Source organism: Tetrao urogallus (genome assembly GCF_951394365.1).
Source record: "Tetrao urogallus genome assembly, chromosome: 5".
Taxonomy (NCBI): domain Eukaryota; kingdom Metazoa; phylum Chordata; class Aves; order Galliformes; family Phasianidae; genus Tetrao; species Tetrao urogallus.
The window spans coordinates 31,109,469-31,125,031 of record NC_136818.1 but is presented as its reverse complement, the minus strand read 5'-3'; the positions used below and the strand labels follow the sequence as shown (position 1 = coordinate 31,125,031).

Here is a 15,563-nt window from a genome sequence, read left to right as displayed (position 1 = left end):
CGTTATAACCTTGCCGCAGTGTGTGCTCTTGCATCAAATGTAACGCTATAATCAGTACCAGAATATTAATGGATTTTATGAATCTAATTTCAAAACCAAATACTGTTGGCAATCAGGAAGCAGAAACAGAATGCATCATTATTTGCTTCTCCAGAACCAAATGACAAGTCATTGTCTGCTATTTTAAAGAATTTAGAGAAAAAATCATGATATGCATTGTTTTTCCTCATGATTAGAGTATCAGAATTTTGAAGCCATACCATAAAGATAAGGAAAGACTCTCCTGACAATTCTTCTTGTAGTGTGTCACTTGCAAAGTTAAATCACATTTATAAAAGAAGGCAAGTAGGAGAAAATACCTTGATCCTACAGCCAGGAGTGTGCTAATGAGGGCATCTAATTGAAATGTTGGTTAGTAACTGTGGAGAGGAGGAAGAAGTAGAAAATGCGAAGTCTCGGGGTATGTTATGATGTCCTGTTACTCAGTCTCAGACAGTAAAGAGTATGTTGATGAAAAGAGGGAGAAAAGGAAAAAAACCTTTCATTTTAGACTTGAAAAAGTTATTCCAGCAGTGTTTAATAAGAGAACTTGATGCTGAGATCTTTCCAAGACATTCTACGTCTTGGGTAAACTCCAAAAGCTAATTCACCGTGCCTCAGGAGCCAGCACAGCGGCTGGAGCAGCACAGAGGGGTCCTCTTCTACAGCACAAAGAGTTTTTGCACTTCCATTTAAAGCACCAGAGGGTCTTTGCAGGATTATGGGAAGAGAACCTAAGCTGCAGGTCTGCTATTAGAGCTGACGTTGCCTTCTGAATCAAGTGTGCATTTCCTGAGGCCACCTCAAGCTTCAATTTCATCCCAGAAGATAGGACCTTTATTTACCTACAGTAAAGGAAGCTTAAAGTAAAAAGCATTCTGTCTCCCCTAAATACTTACAGATGACAACTCAGTAACCCCTCTTATCTTCTCCTCCTCACAAATTCATAGGATTAGGTGAATAGCCCAGTGTCACTTTCCAAAGAAATAGCCCTGCTCCATTCTTGGTAATTTTTTTGAGATGCACACTGCTGCATTAAACTCTTAGAAGTCTTTTGAGGGCAGCAAAAGCAGTTATTCATTTTCTTCAATGTCAGAAATAAAATGAAAATAATCCCCAAACTTTCTGATTCAGTTCTAAGATTCTGTGACATGGTGGAGCAGGGCTGTTTTCAATTTCTTTGGTTTTTAGGGATTCTCACTCTGCAAAGTGCAGTTCCTGTTTGGTTTCTGACAGTGATGCAAGATGAAGGTGGCAGGTTTCATAAAACCTTGGGTTTTAGTTGACATTATATATCTTTAGGGTAAACGTCAGCTCAGAGCAATGATGTTGTCACAAAACTTCTGGATGTGGATACTAGAATTTTCTGAGAATTGAGAACTGGTGGCTTTGGAGTGGATGAGTATTGATCTTTGCTTGCATAATTACTTTAATCTAGATGATTCCATCAGTTTCTTCTAGCTTTTCTACAAACTTCACTTCTGTGGATTTAGTAAGAGGTCACAGTTGAACACTTTTACAGACTAAAGGTGCCTGCAGAGTTTGCAGAATGTGTTACAAATCAGAAATAAGTACAAAACACAGGAGAAGGGGGGACCAGATGGCGTGATCAAAAAGGCCTAGCCACATGAGGCAGACTGGGAGATGAAAGTGTGACTGTGCCTTGAGCTGTTGATCTGGCAGCTCTGTGCTGTCAGAAGCACCCCAGCACATGAGGGCCTCTGCCTGGAGTCCTGTTCATGCTACAGAAAGGTCTGACTGATACATTTCCATGCCTTAAAGTGATTTCAGCAGGAGGCAGTCAAGTTATAGGCATGCCTTTTGCGCACTGGCTTTCCCACTGCAACACTGCACGATTTATAGGAAATTAATTAGCCTTTTCCCCTCCACACACCACCTTTTCTGTTTGGATTGTAAATTATAACTGAAGACTTAAAGTGCTGCTGCACGATGTATATGGAACACCACAGAGAAGCCAAGATGTCTTAGAACCAACATGTGCAACATGGAGCAGTTTCTCTATAAGTGTGTTAAAATATAGTTCCTAATAATTGAGATAGATGTCCACTGAGTCACATCGAAAAGCCATCTACTGCAACCAGACAACTCTTCTGGTGGGAAGCAGCAGGTCACACAGAAGCATCCAGCAGCCATGGTGCGCTGTGCTTTAGGACGTCCTCCTCTGCACCAGCTTCTAACTTCCCATTAGTAGATCAGCAGCACATTTAACAGTTATAAGGATGACAACCCTGAGGCTTGCAGGCCATCAATAAGGGCTAGATGCTTCAAGCTTACGTGGCTGTCCTCTGAAGGTGCCAACATACTGCAAATCACAGAATCATTAAAGCTGGAAGAGACCACTCAGATCATCTAGTCCAACCAATCAACTCATCACTGCTGTGGCCACTAAATCATGACCTTCTGCTGCATCCTTAGGTGCCAGCCTGGCTGCCTCCGCAGCACATTAACAGCTACCCTCATCTTTTCTGTGCTGCTGGCCTGGGCCTGAAGCTGCAGGGTTTCACTCTATCAGGAGCTCCTCACTCGTATCCTTCTCTGCCCTTGCCTTGGATGTTAGCTGTGACTTTGAGAGAGCTGAGAGCAGCTGTGCATGTGAAGTAAAGCAGGCAAATGTTGTTTGCTCATTCAGTAAAAACACAGAGGTGGAGAGGCAGAAAAGAAGCAGCATCGAAGGACTAAAACATGCAGATGTTTATTTGTATGTGGCTATCCATCTCACAGCCTGCTTGACCTTGTGCTGCCAGGGCAGGATGCTGTGCTGCTGATGCTCTTCTCGCTGCATCTCCCTTCAGGGTTCTGACAGTCAGATTTTGCTGCTTCTCTGGAGCACTGACAGCAGTGAGGCACCATACACTGTGTGCAGGGCACTTGGCAGCACTGTGTGGGCAGGGCCTCAGCCCGGCAGCCTGAGCACGGGCCTGGGGCTGTGGGGCACAGCGAGGCAATGGAGGGTACATCAGCACACCAGGCTTCCCGCATGGCTGCACAGTGCTGGCTTGCTGGCTGCGGTCATCTACACAGTTTCTTACCATTTTTAATGCTGACTTGGATATTGTTCTGCTTATGCCGGAGAAATAGCCATGTCTGTGGTAATAAATCACTTCCTGGGGAAGTTCAGACGAGCTGATTTGAGCGTTCCTTTTCCATGCTATTATTTTTCTTGTCCTTATGGTTCCATCCCAAATCACATCTTGATTGAACCCTAGATCAGGTAATTGTTCCAGAAGTTTCCATTACTTCCAAACAGGTTATGGCAGCACTTTGATTTCTTAATTAACAGATCGTAATTAGTAGCACCATGTAGCAGTGAAGAACAGGTGTGAAGTGAGCCTCAGCTGAATATAAAGATTTTTTTTTTCACAAGCCCGTTCTCTTATGAGAATATTATCATTTTAAAAAAAATAAAAGTTCGAAGGGACTTGGGAATCTTTTTTGTTTTGTTAATTAATAAATATCACATCCTGTATGCAACTAGAAGGTCATTGCTAATAGTGACATGCTGCTGTAGCAAAAAATGAAATGTTAACCAATAGCAGCGTCATTGGTTCCTAATTAGTGCCTGTGGACACATTAAACAGGTGCTCAACCACTTCTTAGCAGAAAAAGGAGACTGCTGGAAACTTACGTTTTCTGTTAGTGCTGTGTTATCAGTCCACATCCTGTTTCAAGTTATGCGTCCTCTTGTATGTTAATATGAAGTTTGATTCCAGTGTACAAAGAAATCTGGGAAGCTGGGGCTTTGAGGGTATTACAGGAGGCAAATGTAGTGTGGCATTGTGCTTCTGTGCTGGGCACAATACACTACCATGAAAATGTGTTCTGTGCAAAGGAACCTGACACGTGACCTTCTCTTGTTTTGTGACACGTGGACCTTCTCTTGTTCAACAAAAGATACGCTGTGTGGCACAGAGCAGCATCTCTGTTATGAATGTCTGGGGCTTGGTTAGAAGCATCTGTGCTGTTCTTGTTGTGACTATTCTAAGAGTTTGGCTCCTTTTCAAATGAATGAACGAAACATGAATATGAAGAAAAAACAACTATTCCTGGGGGAGGAAAAAAGTTCATCTGTACATCTCTCAAAGAAATCTCCTGACAAGTTCTTTTTGGAAATCAGGACAGCAGCAGAGAATGTCCTTTCCTCAAACCAGGACAGAGAAGAGCAGTTCAACCCAAGGACACTGGAGACCTGAGGGGGAAGGGAGCATTTTGGGGTGGTGAGCAGCAGTGAGGTTTCCAAGCTTTTCTTGTTTGTCATTGGCACATCACTTCAAGAAGCAAAGCACTTTCAGAGGCCATAAGTTGTTTCACACAAGCAGAATGGCTTTACTAAGGAACCAGGTGCTTCCTAAATAAAACAGCAGGTCAGTGTGTCAGGATATATTTTTCTGACTTAAATGTGGTTATTTTTTCATCGGAGTGCTCATGAGCTCTATTTCTTCAAGCCTCTGTTTACTGAAGTTTTTCTTCACTGAGTTCCCTTCCATGTTAAGCAGTGCTCATAGGATGGGTCATTTCCCCCCTCTTGTAGGGATGTTGGTTTTGTCCCTCCAGAGTGTATTTTAAGACACTTGTAGATTTAAAGCTTCTATGGGGGTAAACCTTTTCTCAGGCTGGCCAAGTCTTAGTGCTGCTCATCCCACGTTTCCTATTGTGAAATACGCATTTCATAAAGGAAAGACATAAAAAGGAGGGAAGTACCACTGGCAACATTTTTGATGTAGCATCTTTGAGTTGAAGGGAGCCTCGGTGTTTTCCCCAAGCTGGCGTTAGAGGAATGAGCTCCAACATGCAGTTTTAATTGGCCTCAGGTGTTGGTGAAGGCTTAGCTTCAGGAAAATGTATGTGATTTTGCCCTGGGATCAGTATTATATGGGGGTGTTCTCATAGCAATTATTTGTTACCAAGTACAAAAGCACACTTCAGCATGTGGGTATGAGATATAAGAAAATTAAATGGTTTCTGCAGCAGATATTAAGGGTTTTCATTGAAAAAATTAGGGAATTAGATGCTTACTGTGTTTTTCCTCTTTTGCTAAGTTATACTACATCACAGTTATTAAAATCTCATACTACTTTTTACCACATAAGAAGGAAACACTAATTTTAATTAACGTTACCCCTTGAGTAGTGCCTCTAGCTGTGTGCTGCCATACAATTGACAAGCATACAGAGTGGTTAGGCTGGTTTTTAGAGAGCATATAGCTGGAAAAATTATCACTTTGGAAAGGGATAGTTGAAAACGAATGGAAAAGCTTATCTGTGTCCTGGGCTCACAAGAAAAAAAAAAAAAACCTCCAATAAGAGCAATCTCCAGAGAGAGATCCCTCCTCAGGGGCAGTCAGCCCTTAAATGGGGTCCAGGAGAGGTGCAGCCAGGCTCCAGCCCTTCTGGTCACACAGCTGAATTGCCTTCACCTGTGCTCCATTGCTGATTCAGTACTTGCCTCAGGTGGTCAATCAGAAGTTCAGGCCGTGATTCAGCAGTTCCCATTCAGCTGCCCTGATTACACCAGAAGTAGCATGGGGCCTGGGTGCATGCAGGGAGTCTGCCTTGCTATGCTTGGTGTGAGGGTCAGGGCTGAGGACTGCTTTTGGCACCATGGCTGAAGTGTAGAAGCAGATCACTCCAGGAATGGTGAAGTGGAAGAGATGTACTGACACAAATGTAGCACTAAACCCGACCAACTGTCAGCCAGATAAGAGCACAAAACCACTGCGTTATCTATAGTCTTAGATTTGATCCCATTGATACCCATCTCGCAGGCAGACTTGAGTATGTGAGAGAGATCTGTGTTCTGCTTGTCAGGGATTTTTTCTTTTTTCACTTCTACAGTAATATTTGACAGAAATATTTATGTCTTCATGTCCTCAGCTGGAATTTACGAAAATCAGTGGGATCACACAAATGCGTGATGCCTACTGACAAGAGAGCTCCTGGGAATAAAATTTGATGCTCGGTTTAAAAGATAATAGGTTATGACAGGAGCTCACTTCAGCAATGCCCAAACCCCCTTGTCATCTGTTTCGGATGTAAATGCCATGAAAAGGTCAGAATGTCTTGAACCCATTTGAGGATTGAGGCAGAAAGTGAGGATGTTAAGTGCAGTGAGGAACGCATCATCCTTCTCAGCTCACTTTGAACATGCGCTGCTTGGTAGGTGTATCTAATTAACAACAAAAGACTTTTTGCAGAGAAGACTCACAGTCTCTGTTAAACCCTTCAGATTGTTAGAGCTGCACAGACTGGACGATGAGAATGCCATTGCAGCTCGGAAATGTGGCTAGGTCCTTCACTTTTTGGGAGCAGCCAAGGTAGCCTAAATGTTGGTGAGAAAACAAAAGGAGGTGCCGTTACTTCTTGCTTGCTTGTTTCTATAATTATCAGCAGTGCTACACCAATTAAACTTTTTTTTTATTTAACATTTCTTTAAAACTCAACTGCACAGTGTGGCGTATTTCAAGCATTTCTGTTGTAGATTTGTTCTCAGCTGTCTCAGTTTCCATTTAACCTCACTTTTAGCTCACCTCATTTTAGAACATTTATTGCTCTGTCTACACTTGACCTTTCTCTAGAAAAATACATTTTTTAATAACTTACATAATTTCTCTTCAATGCAAAACATCAGACAGACAAAAAGCCAAATGAAATTGCTTCCCATGAGGATTAAGATGAAAGTCTGTGCAGGAGTGGGTGCAATGTTCAGAAACATTTCGGCCAGAAAGCTTCAGGTGAAATGCCATTGAGTGTTAAAAGTAGCTAAGGCCAAAACATTTCCAGAAACTGTAATATAAGAGAAGATAGGGAGATTATTTGACAAGGAGAGGTCAATATGAGGTTTTAATCAAGTTGAGCTAAGAATTTTAGTAGTGTAATTATAAAAATAAAGTTAAAAATGTCTTCTGAGCTATGCTAGTGGACCTCCAGAACTAAAATAAAATCCACAGAACAGTCAACTGATGTGTCCAATGCAGTGTGTGTGCACATCATGCTATTAAACTTCAGTACTAAACCAATTTTCCGATTTATTATTGGATTTGCTGGTTTTAAATTTAATTTTTGATTAAATCTCATGTTCATGCTTTTGGAGATAGAAAAATTTCATGGTGCATTTAAAGCACATTGGATAGCAGACAAATTGAAAAATGAACAAGAGTCTGACTTGTTCAGCAAAGGGAAGATGAGGAAAAGGATAGATTTCACTTTGGGGTTTAAAAAATATACCTTACCAGTGTATTTAGTATGTATCCTGTCTTCACTTCTCCTCTGATCCAAGATGACAATAATTGAGATGTAGCAAATTATAAGATGTTACCTTTTTATAACTTGTGTACATTTTTTCTTACTCTTTCTATGTCTTTCTTTATAACCAATAGATTTATTTTAATCTTGTTTTTGTTATGTTACATGCCATTTTTCCTTGTTTTGTTTTGTTCTTGTTGGATTTTTTTGAAGGACAGTTTATGGCTCATGAATAGCAAATGATACAGTAGAGGCACTAAAGAGAGATTGTAAATACAGGCAATTCTTAAGTTTGTTCAGGATAACTAAATGCAAAGAATAGGACAGAAAGCACATTATTAAGCATCAGTTTTTGAAGGTGTTTTATTCTTTCCAAATCCAACCTCAGTTTAGGCACAAACCTTGAGGCTGCTCTGTTGTGTGCTCTGCTACTTTCATGCCCTCTTTTCCTACTGCGCCTCATTGGGTATGGCTTGGGCAGTGGAGTGGCATCATGCTGAGACCAAGGACCCTGTGGAGTTTCCACTGATCCTCAGTTGGAGTCATCCCATCCTGCATGCTAGCAAGATACTATTTATTATTCCTGTCAAAGCACTGAAGTGAATGTCATCCAACTTACATGTTGCTGTGATGGTTACAGAAGAAATACCAGATGATGAACTTATCCCCTAAGAAAGCTTGTTAGAGCTTGTAGTACAGGATAAAGAACCATATATTGTCAGTTGAATACCTTTGTCTTTTACTGGTTCCTGTCAGTACAATTCAGCGAGATGTCAAGAACCTGGTTGTAGGTTTTAATTCCGCTGACGCATTGCTCCCTTTGAACTCGATCACCTTAGTTAATCAGGGAAATGAAATCAATACAATTACCATGGCAGTTTTCTGTCCACTCTGTCCATGGTCTCTCATAGTGAGCACAAAAACTGTTTCCTAATAAATATTGATTTGTCAATTCATTAAATTCAGCTGTGTCGGAGGGGAAGCTACAAGGCCGTTTCTATTAAAAGAATAAACTGTGCTTCAGATGAATTGTGGGATTTGTACATACATAGTCATGGGTTTTTGTTCAAACTAAGTGCCTCAGAAGAAAAAGAAAAAGAAAAAATGATATAGTAACTGACATTAGGTGGATCTTTATTTTCCCACTCTCGCCTGCATCATGGACCTCTTTTAAGAAAAAAAAAAAAAGCTACAGCTTGAAATGGTTTCAGATTTGATGGCCTTTTTTCTCTAAGATTAACTGACCTTTGCATTTGTAGAATGTATGTTAATATGCACTGTGAAACAGCAGTTCTGTAGCTTAATAAATCAGCACCAATAATGAATTGTACTGCTGACAGCACATTTGAGGCAGAAGAATGGAACTGGCTGAATGGATCTGGTGATCTGCTCTGTGTGTAAATGAGTAAAAGCAAGTATGCAAGAATCTTTTTCGCGAAAGAGTCAAAGGGCCAGTGTTATGGTACAGTGTGGCTCAGCCTGGAAGTATATTTTCCCCCCTTATTTGTGTATTGAAAGGCATCTCAGAAGAATTGGTGTCCCAACATGTTGAGGAAGATGCAGTGATTGAATTAAAGAGGACCTAGGCCCTCTGCACTGACAAAACAAATGACGGATATAAAGTGATGGAAGATGTCACAAGGGAAGAAAGAGGACATCATAGCCCCGTGGGTCATGGATACGGTTTGCCTCTGGCATACTCTTTATGGACAGTGTAATCTGAGGCAGGAGCGGTCAAGCGTAGAAATTGGACCTGTGGTGAGTTCATCCCAAAGGAAAAGTCTGTAATGAAGGACAGACTGGTCTCTTGGTGTGTGAAGGTGAAGTGTAGGCTTGATTCAATAGCTCAGATTGCAAACTGGGATCCCAACTTACTACTCTTGGTATGGGAAAGGTATGGGGATGGTGTGTTCTAACATTATCTGGAGGAAGTTGAAAGAAGAATTGCTTAAAATATGCTCTGAAGTTAGTGGAGGTACAGATTCTGTTGAGAATTCTGGAGAATTCAAAACTGAAATACTTCTGCCGTCTGAGAATTCATTATCACAAATGAACTCCTCATTTATGTGAAAGTCATCATGGTTTCCTGGAGGAAACAGCGTCTCAGAGTGTTACTCATCACATTTTCCAAGGAGGCAGAGCATTTGAACTACAGGAAAGGGAGAGAAGTAACTTAGGTTTGTTTTGGGAGGATGGTCGTTATTTTCATACAACATGAGTTCATCAGTCTGCATTGTCTGGAGGATATGGAGAAGATGAGATAAATGTTAGTTGCACAGTCTTTTTTCTTTTTTCACACCTCAATGCTCAGTGAATCAAATCCAATTTCCAAAACAATTAAAAGACCCATCTATATGCTCAGATTGCAGCATCTTGGCTTTTATGACAGGAAATGAGTGATTAGAGCAACTTTCAGCGCTTTCTGATGAGTGGAAGCTCCTATGAAAGTGGCTTTCATAGTGGCTTTCATAGTGCTCACTGTTCAAATTTTAAAGAGGGTTACTCATGTAGGAATTTTCCTGCACATGTTCCTGGTAGATTACAGTTTTCTCAGTAAAGGTGCTTTTAATGAAAGAACTGTTATGGTCTAAGGTTTTACTTGCAGTTTATCAGGGTGTGATGGTTCTTGTGTTTCTGTTATTTCTTACTCATTATCTCCTGGTTTTCATTTATCATATCAAAAGACTGTTATATCTTTATACTCTCACCTTTTGTCTGTTGGCCCACACTTGTTTTTTTTTTTGCATTTGCCGAAGGCAGGGGTTAAATCTTTCTTAATGCAGGTCATCCTTCTTTGGCAGCATAATGGGTGGTTGAAATTGCCAACTGAAGGGCGAGTTTGTCAGTATTCTGCTGTTCAGACAATATCGTTATCAGGGAGGATAACACAAATACTTCTGTTCGTTTCTGCAGACCTCCCCCAGTGAGTGAAAGTGCACCAAAAGGAACTGTGGTCACTACAGTGATGGCAGCTGCCTTGAACCAAACTATTGTATATTCAATTGTGTCAGGAAATGAAGAGGGTAAGTACTAGTAACTTGATCTGAGTGTGTTGAGCACAGTGAATGCATCAGAAGTTTTCAAGAAACAGTGACTAGCAGAAAAGTGAGCTAAAGTGAGGTCCCGCCTCATCAGTACAAGCAGGAGGGACTGTTCCTGCTGTTGTTGTCAGGCCTGTCCAGCCACAGACAAAAACAGGTGCAGGAGCAGACTTTGCTTCTTAAAAAGAGGTGAAGTTACTTTATATAGAGCTTGCACTTAGCCTTCTCTGCTGGGAAGTCTTGTATTTCTTTATTAACAATGTAAAGTCATCTCCATGTCCAATGTGTGTCTCCTCCACTGGGGACAGTATGCTTCCTAGCTCTAGTATGCTGCCTGGAGTTGGTGTCAAAGCAGTGATTTCACAAAATAGAAACATTTTGTCATTGACAAAACTTCTGTTCTTTTGCTGGCTTTCAGATATGTTTGCTATTAATAACAGAACAGGTGTGATCTCTGTTAAAAAGCCTCTGGATTATGAAAGAGTGACAAGTTATGAACTTCGAGTTCAGGCAGACTCATTACAAGTGGTACGATCCAACCTGCGTGTCCCATCCAAAAGTAAGTTTAAAGATCCTTGTTATTGAGTATCTTTTTAATGTATTCTTAATTTTTGTAATACTGTTAACTGCAGTCTCGCTGCTGTTGTGTTCTCAGAAATTGAGCAGTGATGATCATTTGTGAAAGGCACAGTGTGCATTTGTGGATCTCTGTTCGTGTTCTCTACAGGATAACTGTTAGGTTTGATCCTCCCAAAGCACATCTGTGTTAGACAGAGATCTCACTGACCCAGATAGGCTCATATTTGTATACAAATAGTGAGCTGATGGCGCAGATCAAACATTTTCAGTGTAATTCAAGTTTTCCGTGATAGAATGCGACAGTTTTTCGTAAATGCATTATGCAGCCCAACTGCAAACTGCTCCTCCCTGCTGGGCTGGGGACTTGTGTGTGTGGGGATGTATAAGTTCTGAACAAAATGAGTATGAGGCACAGAAGAGTAATGGAAGGCAGAAAATGTGAGGACTCTGCAGAGAGGAATGTGGGATAGATAGGCAGCAAGGGTGACAGGAAGAACAAGATGTCCTAAGCATCTCTTGGGGGTGTTCGGGGAGCTTATTGCAACCCCACGTGAGAGCAAATTGGAAAAAGGATGGTCTGTGGCAGTAAGTTTCTTTGCAGAGCTCCAGGCACAAAGGAGTTCTGTTTTATTTTTACTGTCTCCGAGTGTGAGAGATTTTTTTTCTCCTTTTAATGATTTTCTTGTTTGAATGACTTCAAAAGGACTTCTGGACATTTTGTTGTGCTTCCTATAAGGAAAAGGCCTGAGCAGTCTGGCTTTGAACATGTCTCACTTAATGTCCCATCCCATCTTTTACACCTTCCTATTTAAGCCATGTTTGAGCTTTAATTACAAAAGCGTTAATAGCTTGTACCAAAGAAAAATGGTATGTTCACATCACAAGCTTTTTTCATATGCAATATTTGTCTTTATTTTTTTGCTGGATTTTATAATCTCTAGGTAAGGACCATCGTGGTCTCGATGGCAGTAAGCCCAGGGCATGGGAATGTCAAATAGAGAAACTCCTCTAAGGTAGCAAGGGATTGAAAATAATTTAAAGGCTATGAGAATACTGCATTCCCATTTCACTGGAAACTGACTGTAAGTCTATTCCAAGTCATTTGTGCTGCGGTACCACCTCACTGCATTCCCCCTCATGTGAGCTGAGGACTCCCTAGGGGTCAGTAGCATTGGGCTGTCACCTTTCTGCCTGCCCTGAGGAACAAGGAGCACTAGGTGAGTTATGCCTCAGGTATAAGGTGAGCACTCCCTTCCACTCTGCAACTGTGTCACCTCTTTGGTCAGTGCTTTGCCAGGAAGGGAGCCCAAGTGCCAGCCAATGGTGTCAAAAGTGACCACGCTGTCCCATGGCAGATGGTCTTTCCCACCCCATGAGTTGTGATCTGTGGAATTAATAGTTGCTGAATCGCAGAGGAAGGGCTGTACTTAGCTGATTTTGCTGTCCTATTCTGTAATTAGTGTTCTAATTGTTGTTCTAATGAATAGCCATAAATGTTAGGAAACCCAGCTCCAATTTATTTCTGTGCTGATTTGCTGCACATTTATGAAAGTATAGTGTATAAATTAGAGATTATAATTCAGGGGATAAAATTTAAAATGGGGTACAATGCTTTTTCTTCCAGTAATGTATTACTGGAAAATCTGCTTGCAATATAGAAATTGGTAGCTAACAATAATTTTCTTGCCATTTTTTTCATTTATTTTTTAAGTTACTGAGGTTAGTATGACGATGAGAGGGCTGGAGCACCTCTCCTGCGAAGAAAAGTTGAAGGAACTGGACTTACAAAAGGCTCAGGAGAGACCTCATTGTGGCCTTCCAGCACTTGAAGGGAGCGTATAAACAGGAGGGGGAATGGCTGCTTACGAGGGTGGATTGTGATAGGACAAGGGGAAATGGTTTTAAACTGAGACAAAGGAGGTTTAGGTTGGATATTAGGAGGAAGTTTTTCACCTAGAGGGTGGTGAGGCACTGGAACAGGTTGCCCAAGGAGGTTGTGGATGCCCCATCCCTGGAGGCATTCAAGGCCAGGCAGGATGTGGCACCTGGTCTGGTGGTTGGTGACCCTGCACATAGCAGGGAGTTGAAATTAGATGGTCTTTGCGGTCTGTTTCAACCCTGACTTTTCTGTGATGACAACAGACCCCAATATTTGAGAATGTGCTCTGAAACTGTGATAATGCATTATGACCTGAGACGTCATATGAAGCATTGCAGTTAAAATACCTCTGTCAGGCTTGTCACAACTCCCTGTGCAACTAGCAGAAGACTATTGTGAAAATGAAAGCATATTTTGATAGATATATCTTCTTCCATAACAGAGATTGTACACATGCATTTGTGGCACAGTACATAGGGATTATTCCATGATCAGAAGTTGAACGACATTAACAGCAATGGAAGGTCCTGTATGCTGTTACATCCACCACTGATGACATATCAAGAAAAGGAGAGAGAGTCAGCACCAGCTGACCTCATCACTTTGTGCCTGGGGGAGGTCTGGGAATGCTGCATTTCTGTACAGTGCAGTACTGCATTGTCCCTTCTCCCATTCATGGTCTACATGGGATCAGTGCTCCCTTCTGTGCAGTAGCTCATGAAAGAGGGTGGCCAAGTTATTATATTCAGGAATACCTGGTAATGGCCAGTGCTTATATTTTTTTCAGTTGAAACAGACATGTACTTGCTGTACATATTGGGGTATCAATGAGTAAGTAGTATATATTAAATTTTCAGTCTACAGTCTGCTGGATAGATAGCTGAAGAATTTGGCAGATGATGTATTTGTAAAACACTTTACAAGTATCTGGCTAACTAGATTACCTAGGCCTTTGTAATGGAGACTCCTCGACCTCTTGGTTTGATTCCCACATTTGTAGTAGTCTTTCCATTTTCTTTTTTGATGATATTTAATCATGCAAAATCATGCTCTCACATTTAGCGAAATTGAGCTTCTTAAGTGAGTAACTTTCACTGAAACTTTGTAATGTGAAATTCCTGAGTGAAAGTGCTTTTACATTTCACTTGAATGGATGAAATGTCAGCTCTTCTGATGATAGTGAAGTTAAAAACTTATAATTCTGGCTGGAGGAATCGGCATCTGCTGATGCTGAACCCTCAGTGACCTCAAGTATTAATGAACTTCATCATTTCAGTTTAATTTAGTAGCTGGGTTTTTTTTGTGTGTCTGCTTTTTGCTTCTTAGATTGTCTATAAACTATAGGCTCACAGCATACTGTGAGACAAATGAGGATCGTGGTCATTAGCTTTCAGCTAGAAGCTTTCAGTTTTCCCTCACTGGGTAGGATGAGAAATGGGAGAATATTTACATAAAGGGAACAGCACAGAGCTGCGTATGGCAGGATGTGTTCTGCACTGTGCAGGCACTGCTTTGTCATTAATCCCAGGGTGAGCAGCACCTCCATCTGAAGAAGAGATGTGAAGTAGTGAGCTGAAGGGAAGGTATCATAGAATCATAGAATGGCTTGGGTTGGAAGGGACCCAAAGGATCATCATTCCACCCCCCCCCCTCCCGCCACAGGCAGGGCCTTCAAACTCTATTTTTTATATCAGTACAATTAACTATTCACTGAATAAAAGTACTTCTTGACCAAGGACAGACTAAGCATCGTATCTTTTCTCATTTGAACAGTTGGCTTTTGGGGAGTTTTCATCAGCACTTCACTGTCCTGAAGTTTGATACCCAGAGGAAAAGTGCTCAGGACAACTGCTGGTGAGGAGGAAGGGACAGGAGGAGACAAGGGAAGGCAGAAGGATGAGAGAAGAGGAAGTGCTGCTCAAACACACTGAGAAAGAGCAGTGGAGACTTATAAAGATAGGAAAGAGGTTTTATCACCAAAGTAATCGTGGTCCCAGTTTTAAGAATCAAAGCAATCGTGAGCAGGGACATTCTGGTCCCTGAGCCAGGCACAAAATGTGAACCGTGATGGGAGGTAGCAGGTCTTCACACTTTGATATGGTAGAAGAGCCAACAGCAGAGCCAGAATGTGTTTGCTTTTGAATACCATGTGGACAAAATGGCCTTGCAAATCCCTGAGAACACAAAAGAAAGGCAGCAGCATCACATTTTATGGTGTTCCCAGTTTCCAGCATCTGAGAAAAGCATTTCTCATTCCCCAAGTATGCATGTATGTCATTTGCTCTCTTACCTTGAGTTACCACTGCCATCTGAGCACAGCTTTACCTGTCCTCTGTGGCTGCTCAACCAGGTACTTCAGGCTGTGCCAGTGTCTGTCTGCAGACAGACGTGGATGCAAACAGACTGTTCAGCAATTAGGCCTCTGAGGGAAAGGTGGTACTAGCTGGCAGAGTGCTGTCTGAAATGCTTGTCTTCAGGAGAAGTCACTTGAGTTTCTGGCTCAATGGGTTGTTGAGGAAACCAGAAGGCAGTGTTGATGGCTTCAGGTTACTGTTCTGCACATTTTGCCTTTTCACATTCACATTGTCTCTAAGGTTGCCTCTCCAGTAAGCCATATTCTTACAATGGGAGGGGAAAGGGAGATTTCTCATAACGTGGACTTGTATGTGGATTTGTGTGGCAGAGCTCTGCCCTGCATCCCTGATCTTGTCTCCTGCATCTTCACTTGGAAGCTTGTGGTGTCATTTGTAATCTCTCCTGCATCCC

General features: G+C 41.6%; 1 protein-coding gene across 4 annotated transcripts in view; it reads left to right on the top strand.

Moving 5' to 3' along the window:
- Positions 1–15,563, top strand: part of PCDH15 (protocadherin related 15) — a gene marked incomplete at both ends in the record, with an annotated part of 312,883 nt that overhangs the window by 232,472 nt on the left and 64,848 nt on the right. For all 4 annotated transcript variants that reach the window (XM_079536322.1, XM_079536319.1, XM_079536321.1 and 1 more), the window contains 2 exons: positions 10,212–10,321; positions 10,758–10,898. In XM_079536322.1, the coding sequence (XP_079392448.1) occupies positions 10,212–10,321; positions 10,758–10,898 (251 nt within the window). The remainder of the gene's footprint in view (positions 1–10,211; positions 10,322–10,757; positions 10,899–15,563) is intronic.